This window comes from Crocodylus siamensis, chromosome 2, assembly GCF_052110815.1.
Source record: "Crocodylus siamensis isolate JL-2025a chromosome 2, ASM5211081v1, whole genome shotgun sequence".
NCBI lineage: Eukaryota > Metazoa > Chordata > Crocodylia > Crocodylidae > Crocodylus > Crocodylus siamensis.
The window spans coordinates 194,978,754-195,000,208 of NC_143396.1; the positions used below are offsets into that span (position 1 = coordinate 194,978,754).

General features: G+C 41.6%; 1 protein-coding gene across 13 annotated transcripts in view; it reads right to left on the bottom strand.

Annotated features, from left to right (window-relative positions):
• PPFIBP2 (PPFIB scaffold protein 2) overlaps window positions 1-21,455 on the bottom strand; it is a 205,714-nt gene that overhangs the window by 81,536 nt on the left and 102,723 nt on the right. For 9 of the 13 annotated variants that reach the window (XM_090032754.1, XM_090032755.1, XM_090032752.1 and 6 more), the window contains exons 4-5: window positions 6,678-6,770; window positions 1,629-1,742 (exon numbers count right to left, since the gene is read on the bottom strand). In XM_090032754.1, coding sequence (XP_089888880.1) covers window positions 1,629-1,742; window positions 6,678-6,770 — 207 coding nt within the window. Of the gene's footprint in view, window positions 1-1,628; window positions 1,743-1,833; window positions 2,124-6,677; window positions 6,771-16,736; window positions 17,475-21,455 lie in introns of those variants that run through there. The other 4 variants (XM_090032753.1, XM_090032757.1, XM_090032758.1 and 1 more) reach the window with 4 other exon arrangements.

A 21,455-nucleotide genomic window follows, 5' to 3' on the forward strand; every position in this document is an offset into this window, starting at 1 on the left:
TATCTTAATATCAATGTTAACCTGATCTAAACACACTGCTTACATACATTGTTAACTGGTGTTAGAATCTATTTCTGTTCAATGAAACACTGAAACGCATTATTTAAGCACATATTTAAGTGCCTCTGATTTCAAAGGGATTTAAAGAGATGCTACTGAGCTTTTGTTGAATCAGCTCGTAATCCACAGTTCCTCCATAGAGCAATCAGAACTGATAATTTTCCAGTAAAGAGGAATGGTCAATATTTTTGTGGCAATATTAGATCCATTGTCTATTTTGTCCGTGAAACAGGAAAACAACCCAAACCAAAAACCCTTATTAGAGATATTTTTATTAGCTGCAATTAATCACAATTTTAATTGCACAGCTGAAAACTCAAAATTATGTTTAGAAAAACTCAAAATTGTACAAAATTATGCAGGTATTTTGTATAGTTGGGGGTGTGTGCATGTGTGTGGGGGGCAATTTGTGGAGGTGTGAGGGGCTGTGGATGTGTATGTGGGGCTTGGAGCCTGGGGAGGGGGAGGTCCCTGCACACCCTGGCAGGACGCAGGGCACTGTGGGTCTGGAATGAGGGGCAGCAACAGGGCTGGGGGGGCCTGTGGCTTGGGAGTAAGGGCAAGAAACACAGACACACAAACACAAACACGTGCACACGCACACATATACAGTGCCCAGCAGGTAAGTCTGTGGAGGGAAAGGTGGAGGGGGGCAGATCAGGGTCCCCATGGTGAGGCAGGGAGGGGAGCAGGGGCAGAAGCAGGAGCTGGGGTGAGTGGGGCCTCAGGCTAGGGCAGGTTGTGTGATAGAGCTGCAGGAGGCTCCTCCAGGGGTAAAGGACAGGGCACAGCTCTCCACTGCTGCACGCACCATGGGGGGAAAGACATGGGGGGCAAATGCCCCCTAAATTTGCATGCAGGATGGAGGCAGGCTGCCTTCTGTGGGCTGGGGCTCTGCACCCAGCCAAAAAATGAATGTAAATTAGGAGCTGGCATTTTCCAAATAGTGCCTTGAGTCTAATGAGGGATGCCTTGAGACTAAAAAAAGTTGAGAACCACTGGGTTACGGTCACAGTAAACTGAAAGCAAACTGTGGTTTTGCAGACAAATGGATTTGGAATAAGAAAAGAAAGATTCTTGATTTAGTAACACTTTAAAATAGAACAAAGATCTTAAAATGAGTGAAGAGAAAAGACTAAATTTGGTACTGGCATTCATGTCAACCTCATACTATATTATAGTTCAGCTTCAGATCAAGCCACGGGACAGCAGGAAATATATCTGTAACATTTTCTGCTTAAAAACTTACAGAAACTAATAGTTTGTTAATATACTTGACTTGTCTAACAGGTTATTCATCTATGCCCAGCTTTCCACCAGCCTTCATTTAGCAGAGTATTATGAATAATACACAATGGTTTCATTTTACATGCCTTCTGCTTACAATGTTACACAACCAACTACTAAAATCCTTGTATATTAGGAAATCAAACAAACCTTTTTAAAATAAAAACACTGCATAATGCAAGGAGGAGACACTACAAGAAGGCAAATCTATTCTGTATCTGTTTACTTAGGGCAGTCCTGAATCAGAAATGTGCACATGTTCCTCAAAATCTAGATTTTACCTGTTGAAGCATTTCTTCAGTAGCATTAAGTTTCAGCTGATGTCCCTCAAGACAGACTTCTAGGTCCCGAATTTTCTCTCCTTGAGCTTCCACCTGGTCTGTGAGGACACTCACCTGTAATTTGAGAACAAGGGCAGGAAAAACACTGGTAAATTGACTGTAAATAAGACTGCTTCTTTATAAAGCAAACAAGATGACAGTGTACCTTTATAGCCAACTGCTACTTAAAGTCCTTAAAATTTTAAGTCTTGAGTATCCTAATATCTTCCTGTATCAAAACTTGCATAATTTCTGAGTCTTACCTAACATTGCTTGCTTTGAAAGCATTGGTCAACTTGTAGTTTTACAGTCAAAAGGAAAGACCCAGTGTCTCTGGGAGGGCCAACAAACTATGCATAAGCAGCCTGAATAAATTTAAGTAGCATGCATACAGCCAATATTTTTTTAAATAAATAAATTAGAACAAAGAATACTTTAAAGTGCTATCAGAGCAGGCATTACAATTTCAGCTCCCACTAGCACTTCCCTTCTTAGAGTGGATAAACAATAAAACTCTTCTTTAGGAAACTAACCAATTACCTAACTACTTACAAACACATGAGAACAACTTACCTATCAATAAAGGTTTTTGAAGCTATAAAAGAATGCAATATGTAAAAAGGCATGTTTTAGCAGCAACAAAGCTCTGCTCCACAAAATTTCCAAGCTCTACAAGCCAAAACATGAAGGCAAAAGAACTGAAACACAGGCAATGAATCACTGTGCAGGAAACAATTAGTAATAATCTTGAAGAATTATACGAATGGTTGTAATAAACCAGTGTGTGGACAATAAACAGAATGAGAAGAGCCCACCAAATTAGCCCAGAAACCTAAAGCTCAGAAAATTATATTCACCATAAGGTTACAGAGGTGGGGAACAAATAGCCCTTTGGCCTAGACATGATAGCACCTGAAGGATGATCCTATGCATTAATTTATTACTAGTTACTATTATTTAGCACTATGATCCTATGCATTAATTTATTATTAGCTACTATTATTTAGGACTCTGAACATACACAAAGGAGACAGATTGTCTTACAAAAGTTATAATGTCTTTAGAACAATCCCCCGAAATACATATAGGAGCAGGCAGCCCAGCAACTTACAGAAGCTAGGAGAAGCATTTGCAGGTCCAGCTTTGCTGCCTGACAAATTTGTTGGGCTTCAGAAATATGCAACAGTTACTCAACATGCAACAGTCACACCAGAGCCATGTATAACAATCTTTTAGAAATAATGTTATACTAGCATCCTATCATGGCAGGATTTCTGAACTTGCCTTGCTGTTTTCAAAGCCTTGCCCTGCATCCTAGTCTTGAATTGATTAACCATAATTTGCCTGCCTCAGAGTAGAGTCGTTCAGTATACACAAGCTATTATTCTAAGCACTAGAATCCCACCCCTCCCAGCCCATCCTTATCCTGAACTAATAAACCCTTCAGTTTTGAAACTTAGCTTTACTAAGAAAAACCCTCAGGATGAACCCACAAAATACAGATTTCATAGATTTCACTTTTAACTGAAGTTCAGATAACAACATGAATGGCATCGTCACCTCCAGCACAAGCTTTCACAGCCAGGTATGTCACTGTCTTGCAGGAGTTCCATAACCCACAGGCTTAGAAAAGGGCCTGCTTGGGCAGTTTTTTTGAAGATGCACTCAATAAAAGGTAATGCTTAGATGCGCACAGGCTTTTGACTCAATCTCCTAACTCACTTGGACGCTCTGGTTCCTTGCAGCTCTGGATGCTTGGGTCCATATTAGAGTCCAGACCATGTCACAGGAGCAGCAGCTAGGGACTTTTTTAAGCCCTTGAAGCAGGTGAGAATCTAACCCCCTCCTCTCAGCTCTCCTTTTCCCCTTCATGCTCAGCAGCACCTGCCCCCCACTTCTATTCTCATCCTCACCCTCTTTACTTACAACTCTCGGTACAGGAAGGGCAGGACCTACCCATCCCTGCTGCTGCTTCTAGCTGCCCTAGGGGCAGAAGGGACCCCAGAGCTGCTCCTGCTTCACTCCAGATGGGTCTGTTGAGAGGCTGTGGGGGAAGCCAGGCTCAGCTGGAGAAAGTGGTGGCTGATATTGTCATCCACAAGGAAAATTTTTAATGTTTAAGGTAACCCACAAAGTCATTTAAGAAGATCCCAGCTGCTTTGCAAGTATGGGCTGAATGTTTCAGTACTGAGATGGGAGCAGCTTAAAACTCACTGTTTCCTCATGTTTGTCAAAGCCTTCAGGTCACTGGGTTGTGCTTAGAGAAAGGGTGGGTAACTCTTTTGGCTGGAGGGCCACTTTAGGAACTTGGGTGAGCCAGGAAAGGGGGGGAAAGGGATGCTGAACTGGCTTGGCACACTACAGGGGAGGGAGAAGGGGGAACAATTGATCCTATAAGGCCTGGGCCTATCTGCCTTGCACCCACTATGCCTAGAAAGCACATGCCCACTGGGAGCCACCTCACACTCGTGAAATTACCAACAGGGTCCTGCAGAAGGTTTCTATCACCTCTAGGCTTTCTGAGAGGCAAATGGATATAATGTGGGACACTGAATCTGGCCTGAAGTCTGTGTTATGGCTCTTAAACCACAACAAAAAAATCACTTTCAGGTTGAGAAGTCTAGACATTGTTGATTTAGTTTGGAAGGACTGTGGGGCAGGCCTATTCTTCTTACCAAGTGCATGTTATGGGACTCTAGTCCTAGTCGGGATCTCACTCAGTACTACTGTAACACAAAACAGTAGTAAGGCAAGTTGGGGTGGGAGAATGAGTTAGAATGAAATGCCAAATAACCAACTTTCACCTGATTCCTGAGGATAGTCATGTAAGGCACTGACAGACGTGGGGGGAAAAAAGCACTTTACTAGAAATAGCAGCACGCTACTTTGACTTGTCTCTACAGTATCTGTACAGATGGGGTGCTTCAGCAGGGCTTTTTCATGCTTTTAGCTAAAGCTGATTCAATCAGCTACTAGATAAAAGCACCAAAAACTCCACTAAAGTGCCTGATCTATACAGACATTGGGAAAGTCAGGTGCAACTAATGTAATTCCTCTTCTGGGCATGTGTTGGGTTTGGTGCTGAAGCGTGCTGAGTTCTAAGTAAAGCATTGTTCCCCCCCACCCCTCCCCCAAGTCTGTAAGCAGCCACAGATTCCTAAGGCTGATGGTGTTTTATGAAATTCCTTTGCAGACAAACCCAAACAGGTTGTTAAGCATGCTTAGAGCTCAACATTTATGATTTTAAACAGGATTTCAAACAGTTTAACTGCAGAATTTTTGCTAATGGCAATTCTAATTAGAGTGGTATGAAGACTTCAAGACAAGCCATATGATTATGTCTTGTGATGGGTTTACTGTTTATTTTATAATGGTAACGAGAACTTTAATCGGTAAATTAAATCAAATGAGAACAGAAACACATACATGAGACACTTTCATAGAAACTCATTACTAAGATGAAAAAAAAAATGTATCCACATGTGTCAGGCATGGACAAAGAGTTAATTATAGATGCAAAGGGAATGCATACATAGACAGGCTCCTGCTTTAGGTTTTTAAGACCAGCTGCTCTGACATCCAGGAAAGGAGAAAATATTCAGAAAAACCCAAGGACTTTCATCTATGTCTGTGCAGCATTATATTCTCCAAGCATAATACTTCTTCACATAGGGCAGAAGTCCTGCTGCAGACAAAGACTTGGGAAACAGAGAAGCTGGAAGCCTGGCAGAAGCTGAATCAGTTTCAGGCTTAAATTTTCTTTGGATGTTATCATTAAATTCTCCCATCCCTTTAGATTCTTGAGGATGGGAAGTAGTTTAGGTAATTCAAAGGCAAGGATTTTGTAACAGAGAACCAGGATTTGGGCAAGCCAAATGTCACAGGCTTTTCTAGAAAGTCAAAAAACTTACTCTCATTGGGGTAAGAAGATAAAGGACAGTTGAGAGGGCTGCTACTTAGTGGGTAGAAGTAGCGCACGTTGAAAAACTGCACTTCACTGGGGGGATATCAGTTCCTCTGTAATTTTCCCCAGATCCCAAAACTCCTGGTGCCCCATGTGTTTTGTTTTGGAGGTCAGATGTCCCACAGGACAATAATGACCACAAGGGCCATCTGGAAGTGCATTTGACTCACAACTTCTCCTTTCAATTTAGCGTACAATGTTGAGCAACATGCTGCAGGACTTCTCATATCTGTCATATCTTCTCATAGCATATTACGGCAGAACCATAATACAGAGGCAATGGTGCAACTGGACATCCATAGACAGTGATAAACTCTGAAGGACAGGTCCTCAACAAGCATCACTTGACATGACTCCACTGACTTCTATGGATTTATGGCAGCTGAGCCTCTGGAGTTGGGGGAGAAAGGAATGTAATGTGTGCACCACTCAGTGAAATGCAAAAATCTAGAACTCTTGGTTCAGAGATCATACCTTTCATCAGACTGACTAAGAAATTGTAAAAAAAAAAAAAATCGTCTTTCTGAGACGTCTTACTTCGTCTAATAGAAGGTATCATTTCTGAACCAAGAGTTCTAGATTTTTGCATTTATTTTTGTCTCAGACTAACACGATTACCAAACACCGCCCCCACTCAGTCAGAGAAGGATGACACAAAAATCATATTCTCTACAAAAATTAGTTCAGTTAAAACAGAGCAATCACTAGGAACAGGCATATCTGATTATTCTACAGTGTCATTAACTTGGGCTGAGAGGCCCATGAAAAGCATCTCATTCTGCATATGCTTTTACTTCTTGCTCACTGCCTCATTTTTTCCTATATGTTACATATACAAAAACAAACTGGATAATAGCCAGCCTGATTAGCTGCAAGCTTAAGATTTCCTCCAATCCAGCAACATTTACATTCACAGGCCAGCCAATGTTTCTCGTACAGGGTATGATTTATTGCTTTACGAAACAGACCTGAGATAGATTGCTTCATACATCTTCCATTCCTCCCTCTAATTTGTATCCAGTAAATACCAATGCTGTTATACATACCTGCAATATGAGGGATTCTTTATCACCTTCTAATCGTGCCAATCGTTCTTGATAGGTTTCATTATTAGCTGAAGAATGATGATTCACCTGAGACTAAAGAAAAGAAATACTAAGTAATTAAAATGAAAATGTCAAGCAATAGCTAACAGAAAGCGAGGTATAATTGGGTGGTTGCTATAATTCAAAATAAATGCACAAAGCATTCAGAGTTTGATCTTGCAGACAGCAATCTGGTATGCCACAAGCAGTTTGAAGGTACTTTTTAATATACATTTGAAATTTGAATATTCTAGATCCCTAAAAATAAGAGAATGACACAAAGCTGAGTATTTCTGCCTTAGGACTGGTTGGAAAACTTTCCAGCAAAAACTAACTTTCATGTCAGATTAAGTAAAACTTTCCCAAGTCTTAGCTAGAGTTCTACCAGGACTCCTATCAACTGCCCCAGTGCTAAATACCCCATGTACTTCCAGGGTCCATTATACCACGACAGATTGACTCAATGGATGTACTGAACTAGAGATTCTGGAAGCTCTAGATCTCTCTGTCTCTCTCTCTGGGTGGTCTATCTGGGCATGGTCTGTGGCTCCAGGACAGATTATCCATATGTAAAACCCAGCACCAGGTATCCTTGGATTCCAGCAGCTGGTAAGTGGAAGTCTAGGGATTCCCACCTCTGGCTCAGAACCTGGGACTCAGAGTCTGGAAGTCATGAGACAGGATCCCATGGTCTGTATCACCAGGGCTGAATGGCAGGGCTACTCTCGAACCACAGATCCTGTCCTGAAGCAAGGAACAGCAAATCCGACAAATGTCTATCTTACAAAGCAGCCACAGGCCCCAGGGAACTTCCAATGTGTGGGAAATAAGGACAAGTTTTGGTTTCACTCAAATTCCAACCAAAACCAGATTGAGAGCAACAGGGAGACAGGAGGTGTGTCCCATTAATTCTGCTTTTTGGCTAACTTTGTTCTCTATCCAGTTGAACTTTGCATAATTCTTGACTCATGGGAGAATACTTTTTCATTTTATATAAGACGGGTTCCAGGTCATGCTATAATTTACACATCACTTGCCATCAATGAGCCCGTAGTGGGTTATATATGTAGACATCTCTTTCAGATCCCATGTTTTTATTTTTCTTGAGACATTCCAATAAATATTGCCCATATAAAGTAGGAAATTCATAAATGCAATACTTGTGCTGAGTTCCAAATTTATGAATTTGGAAAATACATTTCCCTAGAATATGATGACAGTGAAAATATATGATTATAATTAAACCAAAAAGATAAAAGAATCTCTCTCCCCCAAAGCAACCAACAGCCACTTACGATAGAAGTTATGAGATTAATCTAAAAGAAATCAAAGCATCAGACACCTGTAAACAGTGTGAAACACAAAACCCACTTCAAGATCAAAGTTGCATAAACTTACACTTATGTGTGGAAATACGTACTAATGGCCATCTAAACTATAAAAATGAAGCATACCAAACTGAGCTACATCAAGAACTTCCATCAATAACATTTCACACTAGACATGGCTCAAGCAGGAATGCTACATAAAGGGCTGCTTGCTTTGATCCAGAGTCTAAGAAATCCTTTGCACTGGCTTTTCTGTTGAACAAGCCCATAGAAAACTACTATATATCTGAAAAGATATAGTTTATCATATGCCTTTTTTTAAAGGAATATTATTGCTATAAGGAAAAACAGTGGGTTTTTATAACCTATATTTCAGCTAGAAAATTATCAGGAACTACTACAACTGTTTAATCAGCTTTAGATCTAAAGTAAACTCACTGCACAAGCAGACAGAAAAAAATAAATGTCAAATTAGAACATAGCAGTAAATATTGTTGTCAGTGACCATGCAAATATGCACCTTAAAAATAATCTAATGCAACAGTTTTTATAGTACCACTTAGACAAAGAATAAAGAGCTGTGAAACAGATGGAAGCAACAGCAATATATGCAGAAAGAGTGCTTGACCCCATTTCAAATAAGTCAGTTTAACCTCCCACAGACATCAATGAAGCAGAATCAAGGACTCAAGTTTTTGGGAAATGTGAAGTAGTAAGATACTACACTGAACAGACAGAACCACAGAGTTGTGTAGTAGATAATGCTTAACTGGGGAGCTGTTCCCAGAAATTCTCCCACTCCATCCAGAGCAGTGTATCTGTAATATAATAGAGTACTTACACTGATGGGGCGAGGGGTAAGCAGTGCCATAGCAAGGGGGTGGGGGGTGAGTAGGGTGACCACTCCAGGCACTGAAGCAAAGGGGCATCAACAAGTGCTGCCCAGCCGGGGCAGGATGTGGGATGGAGCTGCGAGTGGCTCATTTGGGAGGGTGTGGAGATGGAGGGAGAGTGGCTCCCACTGCTGTGTGCACTCCTGGGAAAGTATGGGGGGGCGGTGCCCCCCAGATCTGTGTGCAGGGCAAGGGTGGGCTGCCTCTGGGTCCCAGCTGACTCGTGGTCAACCTCCTGTTCCTCCCAAGCTGGTGGGGCTCATAGTTTCCACACTGGGCTGCACCTTCCTCCCTGCTGAGCTGTCTGTGAGAGCTAGCAGCTCTGCCACCATCCCCAGCCACCATACCTGGGTTCCCTAATGGGGCTGTGATGTCGCTCCCAGGTTTCCCTTGACCCCCTAGGTTTGGGCTTCTTGTCCAGTCTGCCAGAGCCCTCTGGCAGATGCTCCACTCTGTTTCCCTGCACTCCAGGCTTGTGATCCTTGGCTCCACAGACGGTGTCTCCTGGCCAGCATCCCGCTCTTCCCCCACTGGCTGCTCATCTGTGCTTCCAGCTGCTTTTTGAGTAGCCCACATCTCTCCAAAGCTCTGCCCCTATTGATCGCCAATATGCAGGCTCAGGCAGCTCTGGAATTGCGGAGCCTGCATCCGCATTTCTCCCCGGCTGCCGCTCATTTGAACTCTTGCAGTGAGTATCGGGGTGCATGCAGCAGGGGTCTGAGACACACTAGAGGGGCTTTACTGCCCCTCTCACAAAGATCAACTTGGATCTATATAGTATCAAATTTGATTTAGGTTAAACTGGTGTATGGAACTTCTGTACATTTTCCCTATACAGCCCAGGGGCTGGGAAAGTCCAGCCACTGGCCCCAGCTGCTCTTTGCACACCCCCCACCTGTACTGGGCTATTTTTTGCCCCCTCAGACCCTTCTGCCCTCCCCCACCACCAGTCAGCCATCCCAACCTCCATCTCACAGGCCACTTGGGAAGCAGCCACTTTTATCAGCATTTGCCACTGCTGGAGCCAAGCAAGTAAGTCCTGTTGGGTGGAGGGGCAAGAGGGACGGGGGTATGGGTGTGACTCCCACACCTGTGGGTCAGCCTGCCCACACCCCTCATGGGTCACACCTCCCCCCAACCCCCAGCAGACCCCCAGCTCCCTGCTAGTCCTCCATCTCAACTTCCCTAATATTGGGCAGTCATTTTGAATCAATTTAACCTCTCCCTAACCCCCAGAATGTCTGTACTTAGCCTCTGCATATCTGCCATTGTTCCCCAGTTAAAGTAAAGGCTTCAAATATGGATTCATCCCAGCACCTGCCCCAGGTTTTTACAGACTTTCCCAGCAATATTATTCTCTCCTGTAGTTTGGACATAACGTTGGAAACACCTGCTGTGTCTCTAAGAATCACTTATGTTGTGATCCAGTCATTGAACGATTTTCTTCCAAGAAAAAAGCTTAAGTGTTCCTCCAGAATATATGGCAAGAGTTACAAATTTCAGGGCAGGATCTGTTTTTATTTTATAATAGCATCAGACTTAATCCCTGAGAAATATAAGATGTGGAGCTGAAAAGGGAAAAATAAATGAGAACACTACTTCAGACAACTTTTACTTTAGGAACAGAACCAAAGCCAGAGTTCAGATTTTCTACATCCACCCTCAAAGTTTAATGTTTCACAGTTTGCAAAAGCAAGCCCCTTTAAGCAAGCACATAGAGAAGATAATGACTATATGAGAAAAGACAAAAACTAACACTTTTCTGTGGCTTCCTTGTGTACGTTAACTTTCATCTTTAGGAATCTTCATTACAGTTTACTTGAAAAAAAAAAAAAGGATGAGCAATATACTGAGACAGTAATTCATCACTGTTACTAGGGAAGTCATACTGAAAAAAAATAATAAAGCTGACAGTAATTTAGATCAGCAGTTCTCAAATGTTTCTGGCAAGTCACAGATGTCTTTGCAGAAAGACTGCATTGCAGCTGCCCCCTCCTCCTTCTCACAGTCATGTGAATCACTTCCAGTTCCACTAGTAACTGAATAAGAACTGTCAGCTGCAGCGGTTATTTTCATGGAAAAAGTAAGATTCAGGACACAGTTAATATATTGTCTTTTATTGTAATTCGGCCATTGAAAACAAAAAATGCAGCCAGCAATGGGGGACCAGCCAGTTTTCTAGTCTACCAGCAGTACATGGACCACAATTTGAGGCCCTCTAATTGATAACCTACACCCAGATTTAAGGACTTGAACACTCAAACTCTTCTTTTTTTAAATTATTCTGGGTCACCAGTACTTGCATCTCACAATGCTTACATAGGGAAGAGGCACATAGCCTATTCAATAGATATGATTATAATCTAATCTCATCTATTGGTACCTTAGACTCTAAGGCTTAGAGCTACCTGATCATGATAGGGAAATATTGCAAGGGGATGCTGGACATGTAGCTCTTCTCTCTTTTCTTCTAGAAGGAAGAGGAAGATCATTGACAGGTCTCTCTTCTTTCTCCGTCCTCTAACTCTAAGTGGGAGCGGTAGTAAACTACCACGAGATGAAATCATATGATCCAAAACTGGGCAAAGCTGAGCTAGGGGAATTTGTGCATGCCTATGCAGTATGAATTGTGGCCAGAATTCTTTGACCTTATGTGGGCAAATGGATATGACAGATGGCAGTATTTGGCAAACCTAATCTATACTTAACTTTTCCCTAGTTTTGTAACCAGACAACTACAAATCTTTAGGGGGAAAAATCCTTATAGAGACCATAAGACTTTCATGTTCAGTAAATTGCTAGTAATGGAAAGTTGGGTGGGGACAACTGCCCCAGCACACCCAATGAAAATTAATAATTTTATTGCTCATACAAATAGAATTGAGATAAGTGGTAGCACTGGTGTACCCCCATTTAGGACTGAACATGATAGATCAATATGGCTTTTGAAGCTGGAGTACCTAGCACAGGTCCTAGCTGCAATGCCTCTGGGTATGTCCTCAGCAGTCCACCTGTTCCTGCATGTGCCAAACCAGGAAATTTGTCAATGAAGCTGCTATACTACAGTGTAACCTCCAATGATTGTCCTTTGCTGCCCAACAGGACTTCACGCCTGGAGTGGGTATGCTTGTTCCTCAGGACGTAGACAGTTTGCCAGTTTGTCCGTCTGCATGAGTGCTATAAGTTCTTGCCTGCCACATCTTTGGTATTATAAAAAAACAGAGAGGCTGATCTTCAATGCCCTCATACAGCCCTTACACAGACACCACAAGTCCTGTGTCTCAGGGCTCCGTCTCCTCTACACCCTGCCTGGTGCTTCCCAGATGATAAACACAGGTAAAGAATGTTCAGACAATTTCCCGAAGTCTTTTCCCGGCATTGAGGATAAAGGAAATAAAAACACTCTGCACCGGCATATCTCCTCAGCTCAGGAGGTAAAACTCCAAATCAAAACACGGTCCATATACTGAGACTAGGGGAAGCTGGTTCCCCTTCCCCTTTGCTCAGCTGTAGCACTCACAACTTTTCTGTCTTGTCTTGTCAGTTCTGGTTCCCGTCTGTACATCATCACTGCAGAAAACCAGTCGCTGCCTTCTGGGAAGTTACCCAGCTCCTCTCAGCTGGCTTCAATGAGAGCCGCTTGATTCCACAGTTCCCACCATTTGCCCCTGAAGGGGCAATTCCTCTGCTGTGTGGCTGCTGCTGGAATGCTACAGCCACTTCCAGTCCTCCTGCCCATCTGTTCCGGGTAAATTTTAAACTCTGCTACTGTGTTCCTCCCCTCCCATTGGGACCAGCGAGTCTTTATAAGCTGGGCTCAACCTGGGGCTGGCATTCCCTGGAGCACCTGCCATTCTTCTGGGTCGCAATCTGGGAGCCTCGGCCCTACTACATGGGTGGCTGATTGAGCTCTGCTGCCACACAGCCATGTGTGAGGATGGTCACTGATGGTAGTTTTACCAGCACAGTTCTGGGTTTGGTACATGGAAGCAGGACCAGGATGTGTTTGGCAGCCTCCCTAACAAGACAGAGTGAGGACATGCTGTAGAAATACCCAAAGTCCAAAGCAAAACACAAGAGTCAAGAACAGGTATTTTCATTTCATGTTCTTCCCTACAGATGAAAATAGGTAATAGCATTGCCCTTATACTGGATATTCCACAAACGGTGGAAGATTGTCCATTACACTTCCAGTCAACAACCATCAACTAAATTAACTGGGCCACTAAAGGCATCATTAATGATCTCAGACAACTCTTATATCACAACTTCCAATAGAGATCAACATTTTTTAAAAATATTATTAGCTAATGCTGTCAACTCAGGATAAGATTTGATTCAGAAACATGGGTACTAGTTAAAGTCAAGGGAAAGAACACCAGAGATCAAAGGGAAGACAGTAAAAACTGGTGATTGAGAGCAAATATAAAATTCTCTAAGAAACTTCGAAGACCCCAATCCGGGGAACTGAAATAGGTTTGTATGCAAGAGGGGTACCCTTTGAGCTCATCCCTTCCTCTTCAATGTCTGGCTTCACACTCCATCAAAGAATGTTTAAATTAGGGAAACTGTGATGTCTGACCTAGTTACAAACTGGTCCGATTCATAAATCCACCTTTCTGTAAAACGGCTTGAAAGGAATCGCAACTACCACCAAGTTAGCACTCCACAAGAAATATGCTGTTTCTTTAGCAGCAGTGCTAGAAATGGACCACTGCATGTACAAGGACTGAAACTGCTGAGAGGCACTCTTGCATCAATATAAATTGACATGGCCACCACAGCTGTACATACTTGGGTGTGCTCATAACACTAGCAAGGTCTGAATGTCTCCATCATTGTAAATGATTGAACATAAAATCATATAACACCTGCATAGAGTTATGTGTATCTGCCAGTTCTCATTCAACTTCTCAGGGAATATAAGATGAATGTCTTGATGAATGAGAAATAGTTTTCTCTGAGCATGGCAATTTGCTAAGCATGCACTAGGTACAACTGAATTGCTTTTTTTTCCCCCACTAGTAGGCAAAATATTACAGGTTTGGGGATGCATTCCCTGTGTTTATGAGGAACAACAGTACCACAACTAGTAATATCTTTCTTACCAGTTAAAGGAAAGATTTTAACCATGTTGACTGTATGACCAAGGGCCAGTTGCTGCATTTTGGGGATCTGTTCACTTGCCCTTTCATCATAACCAAACAGAGACTAGAACCCTTTCTGGTACTGCTCTCTTAACAAATCTTTTCATTACTAGGAAAGCATATTTGGCAGAGCTCAATTGTGGTGGCATTTAATTGAACCTTATTTAAGCAGTTTTTCTTCTTACAGCTATCACAGTATAGGCTCTGCTGTGCAATTTAAATGTCACAGGAGACTGCTGCTTACAAGTTGATTCTTATTTCCTGAGAATCTGAAAACACCACCATTTTTTTTAACTTGCCTGAGTGTTGTGATCCTGCATTTGTTCCTGCACTCCAGTCATGTAGCTGAAGTCCAGAGACTGTATACTGTAATGCGAATCCAGCTATGCCACCTAACCAACTGCGACATCACAACTGATCCTTATCCCTTAAGCGTTTTCAACTCATGGTGAAACTGAAGCCTGCTTTGGCACAGTTCACTGAAGGTTATGGAAGACCATTTCCAGTTGCTCTCTACTGAGAAATATTCTTTACTGTGGGGGAAGTAGTGCTTTTATTATAAGCCAAAGAGCATTAGCTTACAATTACAGGATCTGAAATCTTAATATGCTATCACAACTGGTGCCAGAGAACATGTGACACAACACCAGCATTCTATGGCATGAGAATTCAATAAATCACTTAGATCATTTCTACATTTTATCACATATCAAAAAATTTGGGAACGTAATGGCTCAAGTTCTTCTGCAAGCTGTGCAAGATAATTTGCAGCCTTCTTATTTCTATTCCTCACTTCCCTTCCCTCACACAACTTTTTCTTTAAGAAAAGGGGGCAGTATCGATGCTCTGCCTTATAGTCCTCTACATAAAAGGAATTGCACACAACTTCAGCAATGCCATCAAACTTTCATTTCTTCAAAACAATACAAAACACAGTCTCTACTCTTAACAGAACTTACACATCCTGTTCAGATATAGTTTCAATTGTCCTTTTATATGCCATTTCAAAAATGAGTTATTTCTAAAGCACTGGTGTTATGTACTCTTTACCCTAAGAAACACAAGATTAGAGGTATGTCTGCAATGTCCAAGACAGTTTAAAAGTCAACTCTGAAGACTCCAACTCACTGAGTTACTTCCTTGACCACTCCCATTTTATTAGAACAAACCTACATGTGTTACTAACTTCATTTTCCAATATAGGATGGACTTTCTGATTAGCCTGTACTTGATGCACCTAACTTTGGAGAGATGATACTAAGCAGGAAAAGGAAAACTGTATCGTTTGAAAACTTATTTCAATAAAAACAGAAATATAACATTTAACCTAGCGAAAACAGCGTTACAAGTTAGTTACCTATCCTTTATATGTGCAAAGCACAGGTTAACTTTAGATAGTAAAATTATCAACTGCCACTTCCTGCTGCATACCCCCATCCAGAAATACAAGGGCCTCTAGAAATGAACCAAATATTTCCCGTAAGGTTTTTAAAAGTGAGCTTCAAGTTTCTCAAGCTTCACCCTTTATCAGAGATTAAAATAACATAGTGAAGCTTTACATGCATTCAAGAAGCCAAATCAGAGTTGCAAAGCCTAAATGAAGAGCCTGTTTACCATTCACAATCAGAATAATTTCGTTTTACATTATTTCACATAGTTATAGTCAGTTACCACACATTTCAACTTTAATACATTAACAGGCAAAATCTAAAAACTGCAAGAATACTTGCTTGATTCCATAATCATACAAATGTTTTCATGGAAAATATTTGCATGAAATGCTTAAAGCTAGACATTTTTGCAAAATAATAAAGGGGAGTATGAAAGCTAAATATGCTATTACCTACAGAGAAAGTTATTTAATAAGATAACTAATACTTAAATGGGACAAATACATTTTACCTTAAAGAATTTACATATGGCCTATTTATTACAACCTTTAAAAACTGAAGAATACATGAAGTCAAGAAAGCATTTAAGAGCGTTAAAAATCACTTGGTTCTTAGATGAAATGAACATTTTACTGCAAGCACCTACTTACTTGCAGAAAAGACAAAAATAATCTCATCAAGTTATTAGGGAATTAAATTTGTTTATATTATTCATCACAAAGTTAAGAGTTCAACTGCATTTAGTCTGTTTTTATAATATATAAACAAATAGGTTAAAAAAAGAAAAAGCCAAAAAAACCACAAACAAACAGATTCCCCCCCCCCCCCATTCTGGAGTTCCTTGCACTTACACCTATGCACAAAGGGTTAAGTAATGAACAACTACTGTTGTTAAGCAAACACCCCCTTTTATCCTAGAGTAGGTTATAAGCAACATACTCTCATTTCATATAATAAACTCTTACATGGATGCACCTTGTAGGTTTACAGTCTCAGAAGCAGCTTGGAGGTTTCATGGAAGTAAAATAAAATATCATTTTACCATTAGTTTGAAGCTTGATTTTAGCTGCATTTTAAGGACAAAAACAGCTGTTTTCCCTGTTATGGAAATATGCCTATAATTAGTTTCTCATGAAGAACTTGGCAATAGTTTAAACCTGAAGCATTAGCTGTATTTTTCCTCATTATGCTGTACAGTTTGAAATTTGTTAGCGATAATAAGTTGTCACAAAGAGCCAGCAGAACACAATAAATTACTTACCCTCTTTAGCCACGTAAAGTGCTTGTAAATATCAATCTCACAATCCATGCTTTGGGCCCATCTCAGCAATTATATTTCCAGGTTTAAGAGCAACTATTTGGGTTGGGGATAAAGCCTTGTTCTGCAGAACACAACTGTGATTTCTTCCTATTCCTTCCCTCACATATAAAAACATGGATCCATGTTCAGACGTTATTTAAGTCTTCTGAGTCTCAGACTTCTCCCGAATGCTTCCGACGGATGTATATGCAGCACACAACTGTACAAACTTCAGACTGAGCATCTGTTTGTTTTAGTGCAGATCACATTTAGCAACAAGCGGCAATATCATTCTAAACGGCTTCAAAAGATATATCATGCCAGTCGGTCTCTGGAAAAATAGCAGTCTAAACCTGCAATAACCATTCCCTTTTAATGGTAAAAGAACAAGCTAAAAATTACTAAGCTGTCACTGAGAAACTATTTTCAAGTAATGCCTTCTCTGGCTTTCTGTTTCAAGAGAGGCTGGAACTCATTACCCAAAGACCCCCCATTTCCTGTCTCTGTTTTACTCTGTGTTTATCATAGCACTACTCAGTTTCTCAGTTTATTTCAAGCTGGGGCTAAGCCTAAAACTAAGCCCTGCACTTTGAATTGCTTGCCTGTTCTTACAAAAGACACTGAGAAATAGAAGGCATTCAAGAAGGACCCTTACGGATGAAGTCAAGTATTCTGTGAACACTTCTTTTGCCAGAGGGGGCAATGTTTCATTTTCACAAAGGACAGCGGCACGCTCCCAACTTTTTACAGCCTTTTTCTGTTAGAGCTGAAGCTGCACAGCATGGCAATGTTTCAAACTTGCAATGCTGAGATGAATGTATAGTCAAAGCAATGGTTCTGGTGGATAAGGGGGTGAGGAGAAGACTCAGGGAATCTCCTCTCATTATAGTGTTCCTTTAGTTCCTTCACACAGAGCTATGGTTGTATCCTCATTTTTCCTTATATACTCCAGTTTCTCAGCCTCTTTAGATTTTTATCAGTGGAAACCTGGAACTAGCAATAAAGAATTCCATATTAGGAGAAAACTGTTGTGGGGGAAAAAATGTGAACATTGTAAGAAATTAAAAAATGGGGTTCAGATCATATCATCCTATGCAGAAAAAAAACATACACACATAGTTATTGGGGAGGGGGGGGCGGGCCTGAGGCTATGCTGCATCATATCATTGGAGAGATGGGGCTTACTACCTTGCTAAGACAAAAGTGTTCCCATAGCCATAGGATTTCCAGCAGATAAAAGGGCATTCGCATATAGTTCCACTGTCAGAGCAATGAGGGGAGGGGGGACTGCTCCCTACTGTGCCCATCATGGGGGGCAGTCCCCCCTCCCCTCTCTATTCTGTCATGCAGGAACACAGAAGCAAGGACACAGATGCCAGGATTTCCCTCTTCTCCACTCCCCCTGGCTGCTGACAGCTGGCTGGAGGCAGGGCTGGGGATGAACAATCATACAATAAAACAGTTCTGAACAATAATTTTCTCTCAAGCACTGGATCAACATTATGCAGTACTTCTAGTGTGATACCAGACTTGCTGTTATAACTTTGAGACATCAGCTCCTCAGTATCAGATTATTTTTGATACTACCTTGCCTCTCAAGAGCTTCCCTGCCCCATTTTGCTTTAATGAGCTAGATAAAGTCATTTATAATTCTTTAAAAACTTTTGACATTCCTAATGTCTCTGTTTGGCAGCCGTGGAGGACATTGATTAATAATGTTCAAAGAGAATTGTATTACTGATCAACGCTGTTTCAATATAACATTCACAGCTAGGTGAACACTGGCTCTCTTCTGTAAGAGTATTTTAAATTACTAACATACCTTATTTCTGTCTGGTGATTCGTTCCAGATTTCATGCAACTGCCCCTTGATTTTGTTACAGGCATTCTTCTTGACTAAAGTGTAACCATATCTAAATTCCCAGTTATCTCACGCTCAGTCAGTACCTTGTCGGCTAGGTATGTTGACAATGTACATTCCTAACAGTCACATGCCTGCTCTTAACCTGTCACCTGCATGCTGGGTGTTACACCCGGTTTGAGCTTTGCCCCAAAGCACCAAAGGCACCAAGTGAATAAATATAGAAAAACAAATGTGTCATACATGAATCAGAATGCCGACATTTAAATCTCAACTCGCATACAGATAAGCTAAGAAAAAAAAAGTTATAGTTTAGCAATATTTATTTTTATTAGATTGCCATTATACTGCCCCATTATTCTTTCTATCCAGGAAATAAGTACCTCCCTCCCACCCCCCTGATTGTTGACTTCTAATTGTTCTTATATTTAAAAAAACCCACTCCTTTAAATCCAGAACAGTATTTCCCTCCTTCTTGGTTGATTCAGAATTTCACTTGAGTATTTTTAGGTAGTATTATCTTCCATATTTCCCAGTGTCTCCCCCACCCGAAGGAAATCGACACATAAAATGCAAGAATAAAGAAAGCTATAGAAGCAATGGGAATATAATCTTTGAATTAACATAGCTCCTGAATTCTGCTGTTTGTAGTCCGAAGCTATTGAAAAAAGTATCTTCCCATCCCAGGGTCTCAGAAGAGGCCAAGTGATCACTGCTGCTACTGATTCAATATCAAATATCCCTTTCAGTATCAGGAGAGTTAGCTAACTGAACTTCTTCCCTACTAATCTACAGAAACTACACAGCTAATACTCCATGCAGTTGTGAGTACTTTGTGGTCTATGCACTACCTTTACTTTAAGAAAGTTGAGTACTCTTTAATCCCACTTCAAATAGGAGATTTGCCACAACACACTACTTAAAACTACCAAGATGCAGTATGTGTTAGACCCTTAATTTACAGATTGTACAGTTAGAGACCCAGTGTTGTCTTCTGTTTGCACAGGTGGCAGGGAAAGAGAAAATTATAGATCCATTGGGATTGGAAAGGGATTACTCTGTGATAAATTCCTCACATCCCCTCCAGGTCTGTGGAAGCTCCAACATCTCTGGGGCAGAAGAGACTGTGGAGATGGCTGCTCTCAGCTTCACTGCTTCTCTGCCAGTCTTGTTGAGACCCTATAAACACTGTATTATGATGTAAATATTGTCAGGATGCATTAGGATAGCAGCAGGAAGATGTGTGGGGAGTTTTCTCCCACGTGTACCCCCAAAGACTTTTCTAAGTACCCCTGAGGGTATGCATACCCCTGATTGACAACCCCTCCTCTAAACAATCCCTACAGAATGGTTTATGTGGGGAGGGTTAAGGACAAAAGAAGAAACTACATTATGCAGCCAACACATACTTTTCTGTTGTCCTCCCTGCCGTGGAATTTGGAAATTTCTAATTCCATACATTTCAGCTTCTGAAGATAAAAAGGGTCAAATTCATCATAAAGACATTTAGTTTTCTACCATATCAGCAGCCCAAGTCCACGCTTTTGCCCAACCTTTTCAATGAACGTTATTTAAATTTTTAGGTCAGCAGTATGGTTCAGAGCTGTGAAGAAGCTTCTGGATATCTCGTCACTTTAAGCACGTCTATTAGCCTGTCTTTACTCCCTACTTCTGTTCTTAACAATTTTAGTGCTTATGGTGGGCAGACTTTGGGAGAGATATAAAATCCTTATGGACTGGGAGAAATAGGATCAGGGCCAGGTTTCACAAGAGAAAAGTGACTTACGCTTTCAAAGAGGGCATCTACAGTTTGGGAATTATAAATGAGAACTTCTCAAGAGATCTGTGTGTGCTTTGAAGAGAAAAATCCACCCATTTGTGCCAAAGGTTCCTTTAATATGTAGTACGGTAAAACTTAAAACACCCTAGATTAGGCATCTTTAGCAAGATGCTGGTTTCCATTAGCTGCTTTGTCGAGACCAACTGATACTCCCTGGGTGAAAATACAAAAGGCATGCTAGCCTATTTGGACTAGGCAGCCCACAGAATACAGGACCAAGAAGATCAATGAACACTGATAAAGAGCTAGAACTCTGAAGTACATTTATGAGGAATTCTGCATGTAAAATGGTTTGTGTGTGGCTTGCTATGGCAGCCACTATTTTTGTTGAAGACTTCAAGTCCTTATAAAGAGTAGAACAGAGTAAGTGACACAGGTCTTGTGATCATGCTTCTGCCCCACAACAAGAAATGCAGAAGCCCAAGATCTTCTTTGTCCACTTGGAAGCCGCAATAGTATCTTAAAAGCACGTACACTTTTCAGCTTCCAACTTAAATAATATATTTTCTCCTTTCCTTTTCTGAAAGCCAGCATGGTGAAGCCAGGGTCTTATAACATATCTTGGATGAAAGCAGGTACAGGAGGCTTTGGAGTCTTTTCCGTTTATTGGTGTAGCAATACTGGCAGATTGAGGCTCCCACAGGGAGGAAGGAAGTTGGGCAGAAGCAGGGGCTGGGGTGGATTGTGGGATTCAGAGCCCAGGTGGCTCATCCAGGGACGCAGGGGGATGAGAGGGGGTGGCTTCCGCCACTGCACGCACCTCAGGAGCGGCCCAGACGGCATGTACCCCCCGGGTTTGTGCGTGGGGTGGAACTGGTCTGCCTGCTGCGTTCTGCGTCCCACTGGCACTACTCTGGGATCTGGCTCTGGGAGTCAGCGGGAGCAGGCACATAACGTCATGCATGGCAGCTGGCTCCCAGGGCAGCAGGGCACAGAGCCCAGCACCGAGTCTGCCTCTGCCCCGTGCACAAGTCCAGGC